Genomic DNA, 24,358 nt, shown 5'->3' with positions numbered 1-24,358 from the left:
CACGTATATGTTTCTAGGTTTATATTATGCATTTCATACGGTCAAATTACTTTTGAGCAACTAATAAGAAGCGCGAAACGGTATGCGTTTTAGTTTCGTTTTGTGCTGGGACCCGTGGATTGATTAGAGATATCAAGTACATACAAGTCATTTTTTAAAAATTGTAGTTCGTCTTGAAAAAATGTTACGAGTACATCATCTATCAACAATTACACAGGTTCTGTTTCCATATTGCGGATTTTGGTTACGTAATATTATTTTCTAGATTTCACGTTGTGAATATATGATTTGGGCAAACAGAGCCGCAAAGAAGTACATTATGGGTTGTTGTTTTTTTTTTTTGCAGTTTTATCTAGAACAAGCGATGCTTAAACCTTTGTCTGATTCTTGTGAAACTATCCACACGACAGTTACAGTACCTAGGAGTTGACTTCAGTGATGTCACTGATGGGATGTTTCTAAAAATCCATCCTCTGTAAAACGTCTTCTCTAGTTGTCCTGCATATGTATTCGCTAATGAAGCTGTGTGTTCTGAGCCTGGATCTCTACATTTCTGTATGAACCAGCTTAGAGGGCTAAAGACAGCTTGTGTTTAAATTGAGTGTAAGGCAATTTATGCTTCTAAAGTCATGGTCAGCATTTATTATTGTACTGTGCTGTAAACTTGTTCTGTGCCTAGTCACATTATTTTATAGCGTTTTTATAGCGTTATCAAATCCGGTGGCGCTGTGTGTTAGTTTCCTGACTCCCATGTCACATGGTCTGTGATTGAAACCTGTGAAACCGGTTTAATTCGTCACAGCCAGCACTCTGGCAGAGAGGGGGTTGTACTCATAAAGTAGAAGCAGGCGAGATTTCCAGCGAAAGACACCTCCCCCCCCCCCCATACGATTCAAATTGTATTACAGCATTGTAATTACACATTGTAATTGTATTACACATTGTACACATGCTTAAAAGAGAAGAGAGGAAACGCAAGCCTTCTTCAGGTGTGAGGGTCTTCTGCTCAGAATTAAACGCTAAAATGTAATGTAGGCTCTGAATGGGTTCAATTATGATTTGGGCTTGATTAAGGTCGCTGCCTTTCATCTAAAACCCTACTTGAATCCTTCTAAACTAAAAATCAGTTTTAGTGAGTTCTAAATAAAGAGGTATCCAGGTAACAGTGAAACGGGCGGACAGTCTGGGAAGATCGCCCGTTTTCCATGTAAATAGTTCCCTGGTTCCGCACCCCTTGGTGTTTCTCTCGCTCTCTCTCGGGTCACCTGATCATTAGCTCGAAAGATTTCAGTGCTTTGTGTATATTCTAATGGTAGTGGGGGCAGGGTGTGTGGGAACTGGTTTGGTTGAAATTGCATTGGAGATCTATGTTCTTCACACCTGAAACATTTTCTCTGAAAGCATTTTCTTCGCAGTTTAACCGATCTTGTTACAGCATGTTACAGTTTACTATTATTAACCATATTCATTTTAAGTGCTTTATGCCATTTTTTGACCAGGCACGAATATTCTTAAGTCCATATCTTTGCAAGGGAATCAGTGCGAATTGCAATACTAATTAAATTAAAACTACTAACTACTAACTAATACTAACTAATTAAAACAAACCAGAAACGTGTTGTTCTGTCTAATGACATTACAAGTGGAAAGATTACAGATTTTAATCGTCTTTAATTTTGTTACGTTATACATTTTAGAAACGTTTCATCCATACAAACACCACAAAACTATTTTCGATTGTATTTCTGAATAGTATGTTACACTTAATTCACTGTTTTAAATACATCTAATTAAGAAAGTTAGGTGTTAGCATAAACTATTAGCAATCAATAATATTAAATTTAGCACTGTAATAAGCTGTTGCACTTTCCCCCGCATCTTGTAAAAATATATTTTCATTGTTCAAATATACAATAAGTCTGACTATCATATAATAAGTTAAATACAAAACTAAAGAAAAAATAGGAGGACAGGACAGACCGGAAATAGCAAACCTCCGCCGGACACACCGAAAGCACAAGCACAAGCACAGGGAAGAAAGGAACAGGACAGAAAGCTGACCCCCTCCTTCGGGGTAAACTTTATTAGTAGAGGAAGGGGGAGCTGGGCGGGGATCCTGAGGCCAGAGACAAAAACCAGGCAAAACGTAAAAAAAGGTACAACAGAAATAACCCGGAATCCAAGGCAACAAATGAAACATTAACAAATAACCCACAACATAAAAAAACCCTGATGGAACAGGGGAACAAACAACACAAAAAAATTAATGCACAACCGATAAAACCTTGGACCCGGAGGCTATCCGTGGAGAGACTGGCAGAACAGGAACAGCCTATGCGAAGTGGCAGGAACAGAGCAAACACGGGGTTCGCTCCGGGCTCAAGGTATCAGGCAGTGTCAGGGACGCGACACAAGTAGTGGACGTGGGGTGACCTGGTGAGGCGAGCCATTCGACAACCGAACCCAATGCTGATCGAGGAGGACAGGACAGACCAGGAATAAATGACAAACCTCCACCAGATGCACTGGAAGCATGGGCACAGGGAAGAAAGGAACAGGACAGAAAAGTGGAGTGCCCTCTAGGGATAGGAAGAGAGTTGTGACATATGGCAGACATTCTCAGATCACTGTTCCTCTAAAACCTAAAAACAGACTCGATCAACCAAAGTTTACACACCTATAACCCCATTATTAAATAAGTCTACATCAATGTTTTCCTGTGTAGGGTTTTTACCAGACTTGACCATCCAAAATAAATGCTTAGAAACCACCAAACAAAAAAAAAACTAAAAATTGCCAAAATGTACTGGCACCTAATTGGCTCTACTCAGGATATATAGTCAATCTGACCTGGCCATCTGTAAAACTGATATAATAAATAATAAAAGCTTCATTTAGAGGTGTTGGTGTGATCAGGAAAGTACGTTACTTTCAGAATTGTGAGTTTAGAAAGATGTGAAAGGTACAAGTGTGTACATGTTTATAGTTGGTCTGGGCAAAGAAAATACTTTGCTACTTTACTTAGTCCTTATGAGTGGAACTGATGAGTCCCACAGTAATACTGTTGAACAGTGCATTCCCATGATGATTGCACTCTGCAGGATCTTATTTATAAAAGGCCTTAGGTTTTTGTCATTTTCACTTGTGTTCTCTTACCTCTTACCTCTTACTCTATCAGGTATTATATTAAAATATTTTAAAATTTCTTTATTTGGTAAGATAATGCAATTGCACAGCACATTATATAACACTCCACAGCTATATTTCAGTTGTATAGTTTTAGTTATATCTTACATTTCAAAAAACAATATTTGTTAATGACTTTAAATACTGACTTTATTCTACTTCCATGTGCTCTATTTCTAAAGTATAAGCAATGTAACAGTGGAGTCATTATAGTGTTGCACATGAAAAAGAAAATAAGTATAGTCAGAAGACAAGATAGAAACATTTTAAGGAATTCAAATTATGCCACAATTGTTGCTTTTGTTTTTCAAAGCTGCATTTTATCTCCCACTTCCTTTTCACATGAACAAGAAGTTTTTGGGTGAGTATAAAGTGCTTGCTTTCCTTACACGATTAAATTCTTAACATCGAAATATTTGTTTATTGAACAAGAAATTTAAAATACAAAGTCATTTCCTACAAAAATAAGATTTACAAAGTCCTATTACATTCAATAATTATAAAAATGTTAACGTGTTTTATGTAGAAATATTATAATTACAGAATCAATTTGGACTTCTTATGCATTATCCCACTGCACTGTACTACATTGTGAAACTATTTTCTTGTGAAACCGTTGTTATAACAGTCCCAGCACTAAAACTTACAATATTATTATACTGTTTTCATTATTATTTTCTGAGAAGTGGGTAATGCATGAGATGGTGCTTGGCTTTATTTCTGTTAAGTATAAGACAATTCATTTAAGATCATTTAAATTAATTTCCAAGGAAAGCAATTTGTTTTATACTGTATTCTATATAGTACTGCATTTAATTGATTGATAAAATCTAAAATTCTATATGTAAGCTTAGTAATGTATGTTGTTTAAAATAATTTAATATCCTGCTTCGAAGGAAATTAAACCTACAGTTACACCCTTAACATAAGATTAATCCACACCTACAATTCCAAATGCCCTTTAATAACCTTAAGATAGTAATGCAACCAATTCTCAATTTTGTTATTAAGATCTCCAATCGTCAAGTCTTTCCTTACATGACAAAGTAAAATAAAACCAAAATGATGTATTGTCCATTTTTGTAATATTGAGTTTTAAATCCTTTTAATTACAGGACAGAAAAAAAACAATTGTAAAGAAACTAACATGATATCCTTCAATTCAACAGTTCCTCAAAATGTTTCATTTGATTCACCTCCGTTCCAGTATATCAATGATTTTTCTAATATTCCTCATGTGAAGCATTATTACATTCATGCTTATTGTTTACATGGAGCAAAAATAGCACCACGATTTCATCTTTTTTGGCTGCATTCTGTACTACTGGAGTTGAAATTCTTGCATGTTGTAAATTGTAGTATAGAAAGAAAAACTTTTAAAATGCAATACAATAACAACTTTAATTTAATATAATTTTTTGAATTTCAGGACAACTGGGAAAAAACAGCCTCATGAGTTCCCTGAATTCAACACTTCCTCCAAATGTTTCATTAGTTCGACCTCAGTTCTTTTATATCAATGGACTTTCTAATATTCCTTATGTGAAATACTATTACATTTTCTTGTGTTTTGTTTTCACTGTAACACTATTAGGAAACTCTTTCATTATGTTTATTATTTACATAGAACAAAGTCTTCACACCCCAAAGTATATGGCTGTTTTTCATTTAGCTGCAGTTGACACGTGTGGCAGCACAGCTCTTATTCCTAAAATGATCGAGGCTTTTCTGTTTGATTTTCCTTTAATCACATATGAAGCCTGCTTAGCCAATATGTTTTTTGTACATTTATTTCAATTTCTGCAGTCATTTACCGTTGTATTATTGGCATATGATAGATTTGTTGCTATTTGCTTTCCTCTGAAATATCATTTAATGCTTACTACTGCTGGAATGGGTAAAATGTTAGGTGGAATATGGATTCTAGCAGCTGGGGTATTAATTGTAGGTGTAGGTTTCATTACCAGATTATCATTCTGCAAATCTATTGTGATAAACAGTTATTTCTGTGATCATGGACCTGTGTATCGTATGTCCTGCAATGACAATTTTCCCAATTATATAATTGCCCAGATCAGTATTACAGTATTGCTTGCTGCACCTTTGACTCTTATTCTCTTAACCTATGCGTGTATAATTTTGGCAGTGCTAAAAATCGCTTCGGTGGAGGAACGCATAAAAGCAATGAAAACCTGCACCTCCCATTTAATCTTGGTGGCAATGTTTTACCTTCCGATATCTGCCATCTACATTGCAGCAAACATTACTACTGTTGACCCAAATACCAGGATAATAAGTACATCCTTATCTTCCACCATTCCACCAATGATGAACCCCATCATCTACACAATTAAAACAGAGGAGGTAATGAAAGTAGTGAAAAGGCTTCACAAAAGAAACAAGACAATTAAACCTACATTAAGTAGAATCACTAAACAGAATTTGTAGAGTTTGAATATAAGACATTAGTGAAGTATCTTCAGGAATGTATAAGAATGATTAATATACAGTATACATTTTGAAGGAATTGAATATGAAACCATGTAATTGTTCATGAAATGCAATGAGAAATGAATGAAACTCATATTATTTTTATGTTTTGTAATGACATGTAGCTAGTTTCTTTGAACGTAGCAGCAAGTAGACATTTTTTAACAGTTTTGTGCATTTCTTTATTTTGTTCTTTGTTCATTGTCATGCAGCACCCTCACTGTTTCTCTATTCTGCTTCTGGCTTCTTTGTTGCACTTTATTTATTCAGCTATATCTGCCTGTACTTTTCTCCTTGTACTGTTTAAGCTTTACACCTATTCTACAAACCTACACATTACTTATTTTGTTCTTCTTACTGTGTTCTCTCCTTCTAGTCTCAATCTGTCATCACCTATCGAGACTCTCTCCTTTTGTGCTAATTCTTTTCTTATTCTGCTATTCTTTTTTCAATGGTCTGTGGTACTGTCACTCTACCAGTGTGACTCTACCAGACTATAGTTGATTTTGTTTTAAGTTTCATCTCTGCTATGTACATTTCATAGAAACCTATTTTTTTTCAACTTCAAAAGTGTGTCATACTATACTGTGGACAATATTCCTATTTATTTTAAGCACAACATATTGTAATTAGATTTTTCAATTTTTCAAAATAAATGTAATACATTATGAATATTATTGTATGATTTTAAAGTATTTACTTCTGCAGTTGATTATTTTTTAATTTTGTACATTGTAAAATTGATAATTGCTGCCTTTAAGTTCTAGGAATCTCTTAGTGCTAACAAGCATTATGCTGTGAATTGTACACTTTGGCACACCATTACATATAGATGCCATAGGGGTTTTGTGCATTTAGTGGGATAATTGTTAATTGTAGCAGTAAATCACAAAATGATTCTTCTAGAAAATCGACCTTGCGGAAGAACTCAGCAACACACGGACACGGATACTAATACACGAGGATACATTTATTTATAAATAAAACGTGTATATTAACATAGATCTTATAGTGAAGGTTAGCAGAATACAAAAGGTATCTGTGTAGGAATCTGTATTATTAGATTCCCTGTTAGAGTCACTCAACTGCTGAACACTACTTTGTGTGCAGTTTTTCTCATGTTCAGTGTTTTGTACTTGCTAAGGTCAGAGGTCTTTCTTGGTCATTGGTGTGAGACCTTACATTTCACTACTTTTCTGTGCCTCTTTCACACTCCCAGCTCAACTCCCACCTCATCATCTCCTCATGGTCACTGACCTTTCTATCACAGCTTGACTTGGTGATCTGACCATCATTTACCTCCTCCTCCACTTATTTACTGTCCATGTAGAAAATCCCCCAGATTGCTGATGACCACTCTGTCCTCAGACTGCATATAGTATAAGTATGTATACAGTATAAATATACAGTATCATTTTGCACTGGGTTTGAGCTCCTCATTTTTAACCCTCACCAGTCACAGCCCCAGCTGACACGAGTACAGGTTTCTTACCTGCTTTTCCCCCTCCTATGGTGTCCAACAGGTGCAATGTTGGCCTTCAACTCTTCTTTCAAATTACAAATTTCCACCCACAGTCTCTCAAGGGCATGGGACTCAGGACTTTGCCTTAGCTAATGGTTTTATTACTTTGGGGGGCTCTGCATGTAAATTTTCCACTGCCATTCAGTCATAGAAAACATCAGCAAGTGGTAAATCATTACTGGTTCCCAATATTTTTTTCTATCAAAATAAACATTATTTCACAAAACACATTTCACAATAAGTACGTACTCTAACAAATTATCAAACTCACATCAAATAAGAACTTTCTAAATCAGGTGATTGTCCATCATCAATCAGTGCAAGTTGATGATGGGGTCGAATTTGAGTCCCTCCAAGCCCTGCCACTTGCCATGAGCTCAAAAAAGAAATTGTTTTCCTTGTCCTGTTGTGAGGTTGCAACTTCTTCACCTTTAACAAATAAACCAAAAAAACTTAAAGTTCTCAGGATTTTCAAGAACATTAATTGTTCATAATGCCACTGGTGACTTAGGGATCTGTTGAAGATTTAGGTAATACTTGGCAGCCAACTAATAACTGCAGCGACACTACCTGCTCTGTTTAGATGTTCAACATCTTTGTGCTTCTCTGCTTAAAATGTATATTTAAATTTAAGTTTGAAATTTTAAATACCCTCAAAAATCAGTGAATCAATTTTGAAAACTACTTAGAAAAAGTACTTGGAAATTAGAAGCAACAAAATAAAAAGACTAAAATAATTAAAGACTGTATTATTAGATTCCCTGTTAATTTTAAAATATGCTTAGCTTATGTGTAGTTCTATTCATTTAATCTACTCAGTATACATAATGCTGCTAGTGTCACCAGTAATGTATGTTATATAAAGAAATGTGTGAATACATATTGTTGCAAAATCAGCAGTATATTTATCTTTCTTAAGACTGTACATATTAATAACTGAGTTGTCCTGAAGAACATGCAAAAAAGAAAAAAGACACTTTAATGTCTTCTATTACAAACACCTCCATATAATTAAATGAGACATGTTACTCTATCTTTGGAGCACCGATAGTGCCACAGTAGAGACTGTTGTACAGTATATTCCCATGTTGATTGCAGTCTATAGCATCTTATGTATAAAAGCCCTTAGGTTATTTTCTATTTTACTCACACACATTGATGTCCTGTGAGTTATAGTACTTAAATACTTTAATGCATTTTAATTGCAAAGAATCCAAACATAAAAATACATTATAGAGCACTTAAAAAAACTGTTTTTTTCTTAAAATATATATTTATATTGTGTATTTTAAGTGCTTTATTGTTGTTTGATAATTCAGTAGTTCAGTCTTCTTTAGAACCAAACTTAGAGGTATTATGAAAATGTTAACACTATAATAGTGGATGTATAAAAGTGTTGAGCCTTAAAAAGAAACAAAATACTTAAACAGGAGATAAGATAGAACACAAAATTAGAAACACAAATTAAGCTTTTTATTCTTTTAAGGTTGCATTTCATCTCCATTTTCTTTTATACATGCGAGAAGAGTAGTTTTGGTGAGTATGGAACCAGCTTGTTTTCTTTTTGTGACATTATACTATTTATCACTGTACTGATAACTCTAATATTGTCTATATTTTTGTGTTCTGAAATTAAGTAGTATGTAATACATTGTAATGGTGCATTACAATGCAATTTAATGTATAACGTAATGTATGTTACATTACACATTATTTGTTATAAGACTGGTATCATTATTATTCAATTCCAAGGCATGCTATTTGCTTTACTTTTTTTTAGAATTCACCCTGGCAAAAACTGATTTTAAAACTGCCACAATTCATTGGTATATAACAACAAGATGATACCATAGCATATGACAACCACATGCAAAGTACTGTATATTGTTTAAATTATGTTGATACAATACAAAGCAGGAAATCCAACCACCTGGTACACCTTTAACTTAATTTTAAACTACACCTGGAAAAATGCCTTTTAACAACTGCATAATCAAAATGATGTAGATCATAATCAACATTTTGCTTCAGGTTCTTGTTTGTCCATTTAGAAGTATCATTGATTGTATTAAAAATTAGACAATAGTGACCAGCTGAATGTGGCAATTGAACATTGTAATTGAAATCCTTGTATTTTGAACTATAATGTCATAGATTTTTTAACATTTAAATTCAATACAAAAATGACTTTTCTAATTACAGGAAAGAGAAAACAATTGTGAAGAAAGAAGTCAGCCATGAGCTCCCTGAATTCAACTATTCCTTCAAATGTTTCATTTGTTCAGCCTCAGTTCTTTTACATTAATGGCTTTTCTAACATCCCTCATGTGAAGTACTATTACACTTTCTTATGCTTTGTCTTCACTGTAACGGTATTAGGTAACTCGTTCATTATGTTAATTATATATGTGGAGCAAAGCCTTCATACCCCAAAGTATGTGGCTGTTTTTCATTTAGCTGTAGTTGACATGTGTGGCAGCACAGCTCTCATTCCTAAGATGATTGAGACTTTTCTCTTTGATTCCCAATTCATCACGTATGAAGGCTGCTTGGCCAATATGTTTTTTGTACATTTGTTTACATTCATGCAGTCTTTAACTCTTCTTGCACTTGCCTATGACAGATTTGTTGCTATTTGTTTTCCTCTGAAGTATCATATCATCATCACTACTACTGGGATGGGTAAAATATTAGCTGGAATATGGATTCTAGCAGCTGGAGTAGTAATTGCAGCTGTTGGTTTCACTTCCAAACTATCATTCTGCAAATCAATTGTGATAGACAGCTATTTCTGTGATCATGGACCTATTTATCGGATGTCCTGTAATGACAATTTTCCTAACTATGTAATTGCCAAGATTGGTACTACAATATTGCTAGCTGCACCTTTGACTCTAATTCTGTCATCCTATGTATGTATAATAGTGGCATTACTGAAAATCGCTTCAGAGGAGGAACGCATAAAAGCAATGAAAACCTGCACCTCCCATTTGATCTTAGTGACAATGTTTTACCTTCCGATATCTGCCATCTACATTGCAGCAAACATTACCACTATTCACCCAAATACCAGAATAATAAGTACATCCTTATCTTCCACCATTCCACCAATGATGAACCCCATCATCTACACAATCAAAACAGATGAGGTAATAAAAGCAGTGAAAAAGTTTCACGAAAGGAACAAGACAATCAAAAAACAGAATTTGTAGAGTTTTAATATATGACATTAGTTCTGTGTCTTCATTAATGTATAAGACTTATTGTTTTTAATGTTCCTGTCTTGTTTGACCTTAGCTGGTTTGAGCTACTGTACCTTTTGTTTTGATAATATTACACACTTTTTGATTATGTTCTTACCTCACCAATCTGTAACATTCTCACTGAAGTTGAACTTGAACTTTACAGCCATATGTAACTGGTACATGTAATGGTACAATGGAATTCTTAAATAATGTCTCTCGATTGTTAAAAAGTATAAAAAACAAAGTGCAGACAGTGCATCGAGACAATATACAAACAAACAGTAGACAGTCTCTAATAAAAAGAAATGGAGGATCTGTGTTTAAATTATCCTCATCTAATTATAGAAAACATGAGCAAGTGGTAACTATAAACACTGATTCCCAATATACAGACAATCTAGGTAATGCTCCATGTGTCAGTTGGGAGACTGCAGTATGAACCTCAGTGTTCCAGACAGCTGCATATCATGGCAATTTTTATTTTTCTCTAATAATGTGATTCGGAACTGCACAGCTCTTTAAAACTGACATGTGGTGTAGTGAATCCTTAAAGTACTGCAGCTGTGAGCTGGCAGTTGTCAATTGGTACAGTACGTACATTAATGCTTTCCTGTATGCATACTAGCGACAAAAAATATCATGAGACAAAATGATTACATTATTGACAGGAAGTTGTTACTACGTTTCTATCACACCTCAAATGGGATATGTCACAATACTGTATAACATTAATTGGATTAATTACATACAGTAAACAGAATTGTGTATAATTATTAATTGTGTATAAATGGCAATTATAAAACAGATAATTGTATTTTATATTTTACTTACAAAAACATATTATATATAGTAGATTTAAAAACGTAATATTTTAAAGCAATAATTCATGTGAAGAACAAAAAGGTCATATTAAAATAAATGTTTTGAGTAGTGATTTGAAGGATTTTGTGTATGCAGTGTATGCAATGCATTGTTTCTGATAAAAGTCTGCACTATATTTGGTTTAATATATTTAAATTGTTAAGAATTCTATTTTTTATTCTATTGAGGTACAGTAGGTATCCATCCAAACATTTTAATTAAAATTAATAATTTTAATTTTAGCTTGCAAAACAGTAGTGTAATTAATGGCATCTAGACGAAGGCATTCTGCAAGAATGATACTAACACTGTACCTGATATACTGTATGGATATCTGTGGATAGTACTTCACATGTAGTTTTGTGTCAGTGTATTCAGCTCATACATGACGGAAGACTACATGCTGTGAAGAATTTTATCCAAACAGGCAAGACTGTAGCACTCCATATTATGACCTGTGTTCTCAATTCCTATTCAATGTCCCACAAATTGTCTGGAAAGAACATTTAAAATATTATTACTTTTTATTAAAAACAAAAACAAATAAACATATTAATCTAGCTATATTATTGTTTGTTAGTAGAGAATAATAAAAGCACAAGTAGACATGTCTCAATATTTGATCTGTTTAAAAAAAACACTCCCTCTTTCTCCTTCACACATCTAGGCAAGTATATCAGTAAATACATTTTCCTATTTTTTACACACAGAATAGTCTCACCATTTAGTTTATTCTACATTGTATATTTATATTAATTGGAATATGGAGCCTTTATAAAAAGCGCAGTCTTCTTCCTTTGAATATTCACATTATACAGTAAGTGAAAGTTTTAACGACGATTTTTTTATAGACGAAAACCAATCGATATTAATACTCCAAGTAATCTATCTATTAATAACAGCATTTTAGGAGAAAATAATGTTAAGAATAAGAAATAATTAACAGATTAATATTATAGAAATTAAGATCCCATCATTCTTAGGGTCCATATTTCGAATGAGATGTTAAACCGAGGTCCTGACTCATTAAAGATCCTCAGGCATTTCTCAATACGAGTAGGGAGTTATCCCGATGTCTTGGCCAAACTTCCCCTTACCATTGCCTTTACCATGGCCTCCAAATTGTCTCCATGTATGATTGGTTTGCACTTGCCCTGCAGTGGACTGGCGCCCCATCCAGGGTGTACCCTGCCTTTCGCTCATTGCTTTCCGGGTAGGCGACACTGTATGGTATAAAGCGGTTTGGTGAATGACATGACATGACATTCTTAGGGTCATGTATAAAAACACTGGCCAGGCTCATTTGACCATTATTTTAGCTATCACGACTTGAAGAAGAAACCTCAGTAAATTTAAGGGAGGAATACTTGTTAGGGCATGTTTGGGAGGAGCTTCAGTGATGAAGATTCCATAACTTGCCGATGTTTCACGAGGGATAGTGGTTAGGGTAATTTTGGCATGGAAGTCTGAGGCAGAGACATCATCAATTAGGGACAACTGTGGATGAAAGCACATACTCCTTGACTGTGATGTCCATGCATTTGTTCAAGGTTTACGGTAACATATCAGCAGTAATGGTTTAACAGTATTTAACGTGAAAGCTGATAATAAGCTTTTTCAGTTGAAATAATTGGATTAGTGCCAATTAAACATACTGTACAGTAGATTTAGTTTTTGCTACCATTGCTTGAATGTTAACCTTAGTATATAAAAGACACTCATATTGACTAACATATTAGTATGTTCTTACTATTTTCGACAATAGTTTCTGGCTGTTTAAGATACAGTGATGAACAGATTGAATGTTTTGTTGTAGTTTATTGCTGATTAATAGCTCATATGTTTGACGTTAGCCATTGTAGCTTCCTTTTATTTTGCCATGTTGTGAACTTTTTATGCTTTTCTTCCCACACTGTTTTGTAGCACCCTCACTGTTTCATCACGCTGCCTGTTATGGCTTCTTTTTTACACATTCATTTTCTGGGCCCTGTGTCTCTCTGCCTCCCTCTCCTTATTGCATTCTGTATATACAGATGCAGCCATTCAAAATGGGTGAGGTATTTCGCGGCATACCCCGGTGGGCGTGTCACGGTATCACGCGGTATCACGCATTTCACGTGTGTCACATGACTAACTATCCGGCATCGCCTTGTAAAACCGCCAGGGGGAGCTTAACCTCTCATGTACAGCATTTGAGCCTTTAATTTTGAACTGTGTATTAAAGCATGTTAATCATCAGTCATTAAAAGGTTGGTATATTTTATGAAAGCAAGATTGCTCAGTTGGACAAAAGTACACAACCTACCTTTATCAGAAATATTTATGCATCAAAGCCTTTACTGAAGATATTACTAATAGTATTAATAATGGATGACTTTGGACAAGCTGTATACTCAAAGTATAATTTCTTTAGCACATTTGTACAAGCACTTGGAATCTGTCCAAGCCATACTTTGTCAGGCATTTTGTTTTACTTCAACGGGCATAAAAACTTCCTTGCTTTTAACAGGGCGTTTCATAATTTCTAGCTAGGAAAATGATTTAAAATGCGACACCTATCATTCAACTAGAGCTTAAAATATCACAAGGAAAAATACACACCGGTATTCCATTTCTCCCTAAACATTGTAAGCTTCGAAGTCTTTAACTAACGTGATACCGGAGTCAACAAGCATACTTTTAGAATTTGATTAAAAGGGAATATAATATGGAATCGCGTATCTCAAGAATTTAAAGACCAGACAATCGCAAACTCGTTTTCAATAAAATTATTTTATTCATTCAGCAGTTTGTGAGAGGGACATCCAGCAGGGAGAGACACACACACCGGTTTTCATTGACAAAATTGTTTTTTTTTCAATTCCTCTTGTCTAACAGGAATGTTTTGTTTGTGGACAGACTGTTAGACAAGAGGAAAAGACCGCCTCCTCCTACGAAGCATTTCGTTGATCCGATCACGAATTCTTTTCCAGTCGTACGCAGCAAGGGTTGAGAATCTCCGATTCACCATCGTACTAATGGTTTCCCGGAGATTGCAAGGCAAGGTACTTTTGCCTCTGGACCCATCGAAATTTACAGACGTGGTCCACCCCCAGTAAATTTCAAAAGTCGCAAGATTTCGAAACACGAGGGTGGCGTAGCGGTCGGCTCTTGCTTTCCCGTCTATGCCGATGCACTGCAAGTACAACCCCCCCTCCATCTCCTGGGTGATGGGTAGCAGTTGGACATCTGGGAGAATTATTCGTCCCACTGGCATCTGTGAATTCCGCTGTGCTTCCTGGGGGGAGATAGCCGGCGGGGACAGCATCAACAGATTCCTGCGCGGTGGTGAACTGAGAGGCCGGGATGGAGTGTCCTGAGGCGGTGTGTGCTCTGCGGGGGGCAGAGCTTCCGCCAGGCATTGCAGCCTGCGCGGCGGGGAGAGGCACTTTTCGGGAGACAGCTGCTCAACTGTTTGACTGCTGGAACTCTAGCCTCCCAATCCTCCCCAGTAATGCATCGTAATGCTCCCGCTGCTGCCGAAATGTCTCCATACAGGTGCTGCTTCTACAGGTTGGCACCCTGGCCAGTGGCCGAGAGCAGAGACCCACGGCCTGTGGCAAAATAACATAATTCATGTAAGAAATAAAGTCACACAGTAGTATTCATCAGTCGCGGAACAGAAGTCAAAATACACTTTTCTTTTTTTCCGTCTTACCGCTTTCTTTTTTACTGTCCTGGTGGTAGATCGTTTCACCCGTGCAGTGTTTTCTTGAAGAACAGGCTACGAAGAAATAATTATAATTGAATTTAAAATTCAAAACGGCAATAATACCTTGTAATATGCGCTGTAATCGCGTATTTCAGATGAAGTCTGCTGTATTTGCTTACCCTTCGCTCTTTGGAAGCTGGGGCGGCAGAAGCACCCCGTCTCTTCCCGTAAAACGCCTTGGACTCCATACTGTACTATGGTCGCTGTAGTGCAGGTTCGCAGTTTTTTTTTTGTGATGGGAGCTCACCCAATCCCTTGGTGTCTTTTATGCGTCACACATACTGTATTTCAGCGCCATATATTTCATGGATATTATGGAATATAATGGATGGATATCTTAGTTATCTTTCTAGTTCACAGGTTTGCATGCATAATTTAATTTTGAAAGCCACTGAGACATCAGGTACTACTGTTGTATTTATGAAAAAGAAACAAAACAAAAAACATACTAACAACTGTGCCATCCTACTCCTTAGTTAATACATTTTATTATTCATAAACAGTTAACATTGTTAGCAAAATATTTTGAATTATATCAATGCAATTTCAACCAAACCTGTTCCCACACACCCCGCCCCCACTACCATTAGAATATACACAAACATTTTAGCGTTTCATTCTGAGCAGAAGACCCTCACACCTGAAGAGTGCTGGCTGTGACGAATTAAACCGGTTTTACAGGTTTCAATCACAGACCATGTGACAAACCATTGTAAACTACAGTAACACCGTATTTGATAACGCTTTAAAAACGCTATAAAATAATGTGACTTGGCACAGAACAAGTCACATCAAGTCAATTTAAACACAAGCTGTCTTTAGCCCTCTAAGCTGGTTCATACAGAAATGTAGAGATCCAGGCTCAGAACACACAGCTTCATTAGCGAATACATATGCAGGACAACTAGAGAAGACGTTTTACAGAGGATGGATTTTTAGAAACATCCCATCAGACATCCCATCATATTCACAACGTGAAATCTAGAAAATAATATTACGTAACCAAAATCCGCAATATGGAAACAGAACCTGTGTAATTGTTGATAGATGATGTACTCGTAACATTTTTTCAAGATGAACTACAACATTTAAAAAATGACTTGTATGTACTTGATATCTCTAATCAATCCACGGGTTCCAGCACAAAACGAAAGTAAAACGCATACCGTTTCGCGCTTCTTATTAGTTGCTCAAAAGTAATTTGACCGTATGAAATGCATAATATAAACCTAGAAACATATACGTGAGCAGTACTTAAGCACTGTAGTATCGGTGTTAAGACATACCTCTCAAATACTGTAAATCAAGTTAAAAATATCTCAAGACCGATTCTGGTCGTAATGAAACCATGCAAGGGAGTTTTTATGTCCGTTGCAGTTCTTTTGCAACATGAATATAATTATATCGTTATTAATTTCTTGAGATACGCGATTCCATATTATATTCCCTTTTAATCAAATTCTAAAAGTATGCTTGTTGACTCCGGTATCACGTTAGTTAAAGACTTCGAAGCTTACAATGTTTGGGGAGAAATGGAATACCGGTGTGTATTTTTGTGTATGTTTGTGTATGGAATACCGGTGTGTAAGTACCGAGACCAGCCATATACTGTATGTTTATGTTAAGATTTCCCTTCAGTGGTAAAATTAGATATGAATATTCAATACTTAAACGGGCACAGTTAAGACATTAAATATACATATACATATTGTATACAGTACAGTTTGCATACGGTAATATGTTTATGTTACGCGATTAAAAAATAAATAAAACTGGAAGGTCCAGCACCACCATTATGTTTATATGGTTGTTTTTGTTGGTTGGTTGTTATTATGGTTATTAATAATACGATCTATAGTTGAAATCTGAGCCTAAATAAAAAGAAAAAGCAAGTGATTAGGTTTATGAGCAATCTAATTACTTATTCGTTTAAAACGCTATATAAAATAAAGTTTATTATTAATTTGCTGGACAGAGCGGTGAACATTATTATGCATAAGACAAAGATAACGATCCTGATCAGTTTAGAAATCTGTGTACGCTGTAAGGTTTTTACTTCTTAAACTTTTAAAATACACGTTTTGAATAGAAAGAAATCCTCTTCCTGGCACAGTGTGTATAGCAGACCAGCACGTCTTTTTTCTCCAATCAGAGGGGTGTCAGATAGTGTCAGCCAATCACCATTCTGCGTTGGGTAGCAACGGGTGACTGTTCTCAGGCGGAAGATGTAAACAGCTTAATGTTCGTGTTAAATAATTTTTTTAATTCAATTAAACGGGCACAGTTAAGACATTAAATATACATATACATACTGTATACAGTACAGTTTGCATACGGTAATATGTTTATGTTACGTGATTAAAAAATAAATAAATAAAAATGAAAAGTCCAGCACCAGCCAGATTCAAACACACAACCTGCCAGTTGGTAGTCACGCACCTAGACCAGTAGGCTACAAGACAGCTCGCATGATCAGGCAGGCGAAACAGCCCTACACGGCCCTGCCGCAGTACACGGATATAATCATACCGTTATTAAATTCTTTAGATACGCGATTCCATATTATATTCCCTTTTAATCAAATTCTAAAAGTATGCTTGTTGACTCCGGTATCACGTTAGTTAAAGACTTCGAAGCTTACAATGTTTAGGGAGAAATGGAATACCGGTGTGTATTTTTTTCTTTAAAGTACCAAGACCAGCTATATACTGTATGTTTACGTTCCAAAATTAATATCACGTTAGTTAAAGACTTCGAAGCTTACAATGTTTAGGGAGAAATGGAATACCGGTGTGTATTTTTTTCTTTAAAGTACCAAGACCAGCTATATACTGTATGTTTACGTTCCAAAATTAATATCGTTTATGGCCTTCACACGCGTTACAGTATGCTCCTATTCTTTTTATGCTCAGCTACTAAGATTTCCCTTCAGTGGTAAAATTCAATATCTACAACGGGCACAGTAAAGACGTTTACAGTAAGTCTTTCTACGACAGACCAACGGACCACGAGTGCCCCTGTCGGTCAACCAATCACGCACCGCGGTACCCCGTGTCATCATACCTGCGGTATCTGTACCGCGGTGTCTGTACCGCGCACTTTGAATGGCTGCATCTGTACTTATTCTGCAATCCTGCACTTACTGTATTTACTCTATTGGGACTAATACAGTCTGTCTACCTTTGTGCGTATTTTCTCTACATTCTGCTACTCTCTCTCCAGTGCCCCCAGGAAGCACTCTCTGTTGACTTTGTACCTTTCATAGACACCTTGATCTCCTGCTTTTATTTCTGCTTTACAGATGTTGTATGCACTGTTACATGGACCCTATTTCTTTTTTCTAAAAGCTAACATATTAAAATGATATATTGAATAATATATATATAGCAATACCAATGTTATTGTGTGATTTAATAGTACGTGATTTTGTATTTGGGGATTTTTCTCTGCAAATTGAAATGAAACTTTATATTCTTAGTTTATTCCCTTTTATAAAGGGAATATCATTATGTTAATTTGCTAATAGGTGGTTGAAATCATAACTATATTCAAATGATAACATTAATTGTTCAGCACTATTCCTGTTTTAGCATTATATTTATTAAATCGAATGAGCAACTGTGTAATAGCTATAATTTCTAAATCCCTCTTTAAACCATTTTTCTGTATAACTCCATCACAAAAGAATAAACTCTACTGCTTGTATAGATTAATACAAGCTCCCATTTTTAGAGATAACTCCATGATTTTTAGAGGTATCTCTACAAATCTCTAAGAAATCTCTAAGAAATGTGCAATATGAATCTCAAATATCCAAACAGACCCAATCAAAGCTGACACATACAGATGCAGCCATTCAAAATGCGCGGGCGATACCGCATTATTTTCCGGTACGCTGTACGCAGTCTACCGCGAGTTACCGGTAAATACCACGAGTTACCGGTAAATACCCCTAGTTACCGTAAATTCTCCTATAATACCGCAAGCAAAATAATAGTATCCGGAATTTCCGCAAGATGGAGCTAATAAAGCTCAACCTCTCATGTTTGAGCTGTCGCCATCAAAGTCTTTAACGAAGATATTACTAATAGTATTAATAATGAATGACCTTGGACAAGCTGTAAGTGTAAACTCAAAGTATTGCCCTGGTCCACATTCTTTATTTCATTGACCGTCTTTGTAAAAGTAACACCACAGCATTTCGCAATCACGCATTTGTTTCCAATCATGCAAAGTACAGTAATTTTTGAGAATCGATTCACCATGCCTTTCACATGCTCATAAAAGAGATTGATTTAGGAACATAAACATATTACCGTATGAAAACTGTACTGTATACAGTATGTATATGTATATTTAATGTCTTAACTGTGCCCGTTTAAGTGTTGAATATTTATATGGAATTTTCCCACTGAAGGGAAATCTTAGTGCCTGAGCATAAAAAGAATAGGAGCATACTGCAACGCGTGTGAAGGCCATAAACGATATTAATTTTGGAACATAAACATACAGTATATGGCTGGTCTCGGTACTTTAAAGAAAACATACACACCAGTATTTCATTTCTCCCTAAACATTTTAAGCATCGAAGTCTTTAACTAACATGATACCGGAGTCAACAAGCATACTTTTAGAATTTGATTAAAAGGGAATATAATATGGAATCGCATATCTAAAGAAATTAATAACGATAGAATTATCGTTTCCCTTGGTCAGAGATTAAATAAAACCTCACTCGCACCAAACAAATTTATATTTCTAAATATCACAACATGATTGAATTTAAGTCTTTTTAATAACAATGAATAGTCACCTATGCGTTACAAAATAAACATTTATATTGATTTGAATCGCGTTTTGATTTAAATCGTAAACGTGTGTTTAAATATATGTGTTTAAAGGCGATATATAAAAGCGCTGATTCTTATGGAATGTGTTCCACCGGGGATTCAAAAAATTTATTTTTTTTAATCGCGTATCTAAGGAAAATTGCAGTATAACTTTGTTCATGCACAAACAGTGGCATGTTACATTATTAATTTGGGTGTCTCCTCTTGCCAGAAAGCTCTAAATTGCATTTTGAGTGCGGTTTTTGACTTTTTCTAAATTGCAACCCATAAATAAAGCTGATACAGTTTAGACTTACTGTATTTTAAACTGTATTACAGCAGCACATTGGACAATGCAACATAAATTGCAAAAATGCACTTGGAATCTGTCTATGCCCTACTTTGTCAGGCATCTTCTTTTACTGCAACGGACATAAAAACTCTCTTGCTTTTAACAGAGCGTTTCATAATTTCTAACTACGAAAATTATTTCAACTGCGACACTTATCATTCATCTTTAAATAAACTTTATTTTATATAGCATTTTAAGCAAAAAGGTAATTAGATTGCTCATAAACCTAATCACTTTTTCTACATAAACACAGCATGATTACTCTCTGAAAATGCTTTTTCTTTTTATTTAGGCTCAGATTTCAACTATAGATCGTATTATTATAAACTTTCTTGGAAAAATGTCTTTTATGTAAACCATGTTTGCTATTAATTCATTTAGGGCTAGAATATGTTCATTGTCTTCCAATCGAGTCGAGTTGACATTAGAAGCTTGCCACGCCCGTACTGTTACACCAATGCATTAGCATGTTAAAGCGATTTCATTGAGGAGCCTAGCTTTCTTAACTAGTAAGTACTGTACTTCCTACTTTGAAAATACCTGTGAAACCGGTTTAATTCATCACAGCCAGCACTCCCGCAGAGAGGGGGGTTGTACTCGTTAATGTCTTAGCACAAAGTAGAAACTTCTTGTATTTTCCGATGACATACAAGTGGAAAGATTACAGATTTTAATCGTCTTTTTTCTGAACCAGGGAAAATCTGATCATGTTTCTCTATAACAATAATAAAAAACTAAAGAATATTACTTAGTAATATTAATCATCATATTACTACCAAAAAAGTCACCCCAACAACAAAGACATGATTTCATCATAACACCCTGCCAAGTGGCGAGATATGATTCCTTTGTTGTTTTTGCATAAAGGTTTAAACGATTAACGTGTCGGTGTCAAAACATTTTTTTATGGTTTGGTTAATAATGCAGTTTGTAAATCCATATTTACCAAACAAACGATAGCTGGAAAGCCTGCTGTTAATGAGGGAAAACCTGATGAAGAAGTTGTTACTCTACAAAACCTTTTTCGTTTAAAGCAACAGGTGGGGTCAGTTAGTTAAAGACTTCTATGCTTAAAATGTTTAGGGAGAAATGGAATACTGGTGTGTATGTTTTCTTTAAAGTACCGAGACCAGCCATATACTGTATGTTTAAGTTCCAAAATTAATATCGCTTATGGCCTTCACACGCGTTGCAGTATGCTCCTATTCTTTTTATGCTCAGCTACTAAGATTTCCCTTCAGTGGTAAAATTCCATATGAATATTCAATACTACAACTGGCACAGTAAAGACGTTTACTGTAAATCTTTCTACGACAGACCAACGGACCACGAGTGCCCCTGTTGGTCAACCAATCACGCATTCTTGCGTCAAAATGCGCGACGCCGTAGCCAATTACCTCCGGTACGTGTCTGTACCGTGCACTTTGAATGGCTGCATCTGTATGTGTCTTTATTCTCCAAATGTGCCAGGGCAGTGTGAAAGGCCAGGGAAATAGCAATGTCGGTGTACCTGTTATACCGGTATGCAAACTGCAGGGGGTCTAAGCACTCAGGAACCAATGTATTAATGTGCCTCATGACCAGCCTTTCAAAGCATTTAATTACCGTAGATATGGTGGTAGATACTTTAATCATTTAATCAGGTCACGGTATTTTTCTTCAGCACTAGTGTAATTGCAGTTTTCTTTAAGAACAATCGAAGATTGTAAAAGTGAAAGGAACACCATCTGGGCCGGTTGCCTTCCACATGTTCACCCGTCTGAAGGTTGCCCCGACTTCAGCCTCCGTGACATCAGTATCATCAGTGGTTGGGAACACTGGTACTGGCGGTTCTGTGGTTCTGTGATTCCCTTCTCAAACTGAGCATGACAGGTATTCAGCTCATCCGGGAGAGATAATTCAAAATGAGTGGATATAACACTGCTTATTTTAGCTTTACGATTTGCATTTGCGTGAATACCCCACCACATTTGGAAGAGGCAGCTTGTATTTCTAGTCTGTTTTGATATTGCCTTTTGGGGTCCCTGATAGGTCTCCGCAGGTCATACCTTCCCTTCTTATAAAGTTCCATATTGCAGAAGGCCTTAGGTTGCTCTTTTCAAGTCAGCACAGTGTCTTCCACTGAGCTAAGGCTGGTTGGCTATACTGCCACTTGTTTACTGTATTACATTCCAACACCCACATCATACATGGTTCTCATTCACTCTACACTATGGCCGACATTCTCAGATTACTGTTCCTCCAAAACCTTGATTAGCCAGACAAACTCCATCAACCAAAGTTTACACACCTATAACTCCATTAGTGAATAAATCTACATAAATATAAATGTTTTCCTGTGTAGGGTTTTTGCTAGTCGTGACCTTCCAAAAAAATGCTTAGAAACCTCTAATCATAAAAAACTAAAACCGCCAAAATATACTGACATCTAATTGGATCTACTCAGGATACTGTATATAGTCAGTCTCACCCAGCCATCTGTAAAGCTGATATAAAAAAACTAAAACCGCCAAAATATACTGACATCTAATTGGATCTACTCAGGATACTGTATATAGTCAGTCTCACCCAGCCAGCTGTAAAGCTGGCTGGGTGAGACTACACCCCTAGAGTAGTAGGTTACACCCCTACTCTTTTCGAGAAGCGCCCTGGGATTTTTAATGACCACAGAGAGTCAGGACCTCGGTTTTACGTCTCATCCGAAGGACGGCGCCTGTTTACAGTATAGTGTCCCCGTCACTATACTGGGGCATTAGGACCCACATGGACCACAGGGTGAGCGCCCCCTGCTGGCCCCACTAACACCTCTTCCAGCAGCCATATCACCCTGCAACTCACAACTGGCAACCCAGTGAAGCTAAGCAGGTGTGAGCCTGGTCAGTACCTGGATGGGAGACCTCCTGGGAAAAACTAAGGTTGCTGCTGGAAGAGGTGTTAGTGGGGCCAGCAGGGGGCGCTCACCCTGTGGTCCATGTGGGTCCTAATGCCCCAGTATAGTGACGGGGACACTATACTGTAAACAGGCGCCGTCCTTCGGATGAGACGTAAAACCGAGGTCCTGACTCTCTGTGGTCATTAAAAATCCCAGGGCGCTTCTCGAAAAGAGTAGGGGTGTAACCCCGGTGTCCTGGCCAAATTTCCAATTGGCCCTTACTAATCATGGCCTCCTAATAATCCCCCTCTATGAATTGGCTACATTACTCTGCTCTCCTCCCCACTGATAGCTGATGTGTGGTGAGCGTTCTGGCGCACTATGGCTGCCGTCGCATCATCCAGGTGGATGCTGCACATTGGTGGTGGTGGAGGGGAGTCCCCATTACCTGTAAAGCGCTTTGAGTGGAGTGTCCAGAAAAGCGCTATATAAGTGTAAGCAATTATTATTATTATTATTAATAAAGATTAAATGCTTTGTTTAGAGGTTCATGTTGATGTGATTAGAAAAGTATGTTATTGTACATTCAGAAAAGTGTGAGTTCAGAAAGATGTGAAGGGTACAAGTGTGTACGTGTTTATAGTTGGTCGAGAGTAAGAAACTATTAATTCTGCTACTTTTACATCTCCATATAATTAACAAGCAATGTTTCTCACTCTGAAAAGCTCTTATGTGTGGAACTGATGAATCCCACAGTAATACTGTTGAACAGTGCATTCCCATGATGATTGCACTCTGCAGGATCTTATGTATAAAAGGCCTTAGGTTTTTGTCATTTATACTTGTGTTCTCTTTTACTCTATGAAGTATTATACTCAAATATTTCACAATTTCTTTATTTGGTAAGATATTTCAATGGCACAGCACTTTACATAGCACTCCACAGCCATTTTGTATTTGTATATGTATATAATAACTCTATGTATCTGAAATTAGTTTATTGTTGTTTCTTACATTTCAAAAAACAATATTTGTTAATAACTTTAAATATTAGTAATGGAATTACTTTATTCTAATTCCTTGCACTCTATTTCTACATTACAAGAAATGTAACAGTGGAGTCATTATAGTGTTGCATATCAAAAAGAAAAATATTGTCAGAAGACAAGATGGAAACATTTTAAGGAATTCAATTTATGACATAACTGCTGCTTTTGTCTTTCAAAGCTGAATTTCATCTCTCTCTTCCT

General features: G+C 36.1%; 2 protein-coding genes across 2 annotated transcripts; both read left to right on the top strand.

Annotated features, from left to right (window-relative positions):
• Positions 1-4,638: 4,638 nt before the first annotated feature.
• LOC148658314 (olfactory receptor 51F2-like) lies at positions 4,639-5,634 on the top strand. Its single transcript, XM_088640718.1, has one exon. It carries the CDS (start codon positions 4,639-4,641, stop codon positions 5,632-5,634), a length of 996 nt encoding a protein of 331 aa, XP_088496844.1.
• Positions 5,635-9,426: 3,792 nt separating this feature from the next.
• On the top strand, positions 9,427-10,410 carry LOC148658313 (olfactory receptor 51F2-like). Its single transcript, XM_088640695.1, has one exon. The coding sequence runs from the start codon at positions 9,436-9,438 to the stop codon at positions 10,408-10,410; it is 975 nt and encodes a 324-aa protein (XP_088496821.1). The 5' UTR covers positions 9,427-9,435.
• Positions 10,411-24,358: the final 13,948 nt, after the last annotated feature.

Source organism: Lepisosteus platostomus, chromosome 7 (genome assembly GCF_059453375.1).
Source record: "Lepisosteus platostomus isolate fLepPlt1 chromosome 7, fLepPlt1.hap1, whole genome shotgun sequence".
NCBI classification, from domain to species: domain Eukaryota; kingdom Metazoa; phylum Chordata; class Actinopteri; order Semionotiformes; family Lepisosteidae; genus Lepisosteus; species Lepisosteus platostomus.
Note: the sequence above shows the minus strand (reverse complement) of the source record. Positions and strands in the feature narration are given on the sequence as shown.

What these genes read in the sequence shown, in the direction of transcription:
- LOC148658314 (XM_088640718.1), top strand. Translation starts at nt 4,639, where the DNA reads ATGAGTTCCCTGAATTCAACACTTCCTCCAAATGTTTCATTAGTTCGA.
- LOC148658313 (XM_088640695.1), top strand. Translation starts at nt 9,436, where the DNA reads ATGAGCTCCCTGAATTCAACTATTCCTTCAAATGTTTCATTTGTTCAG.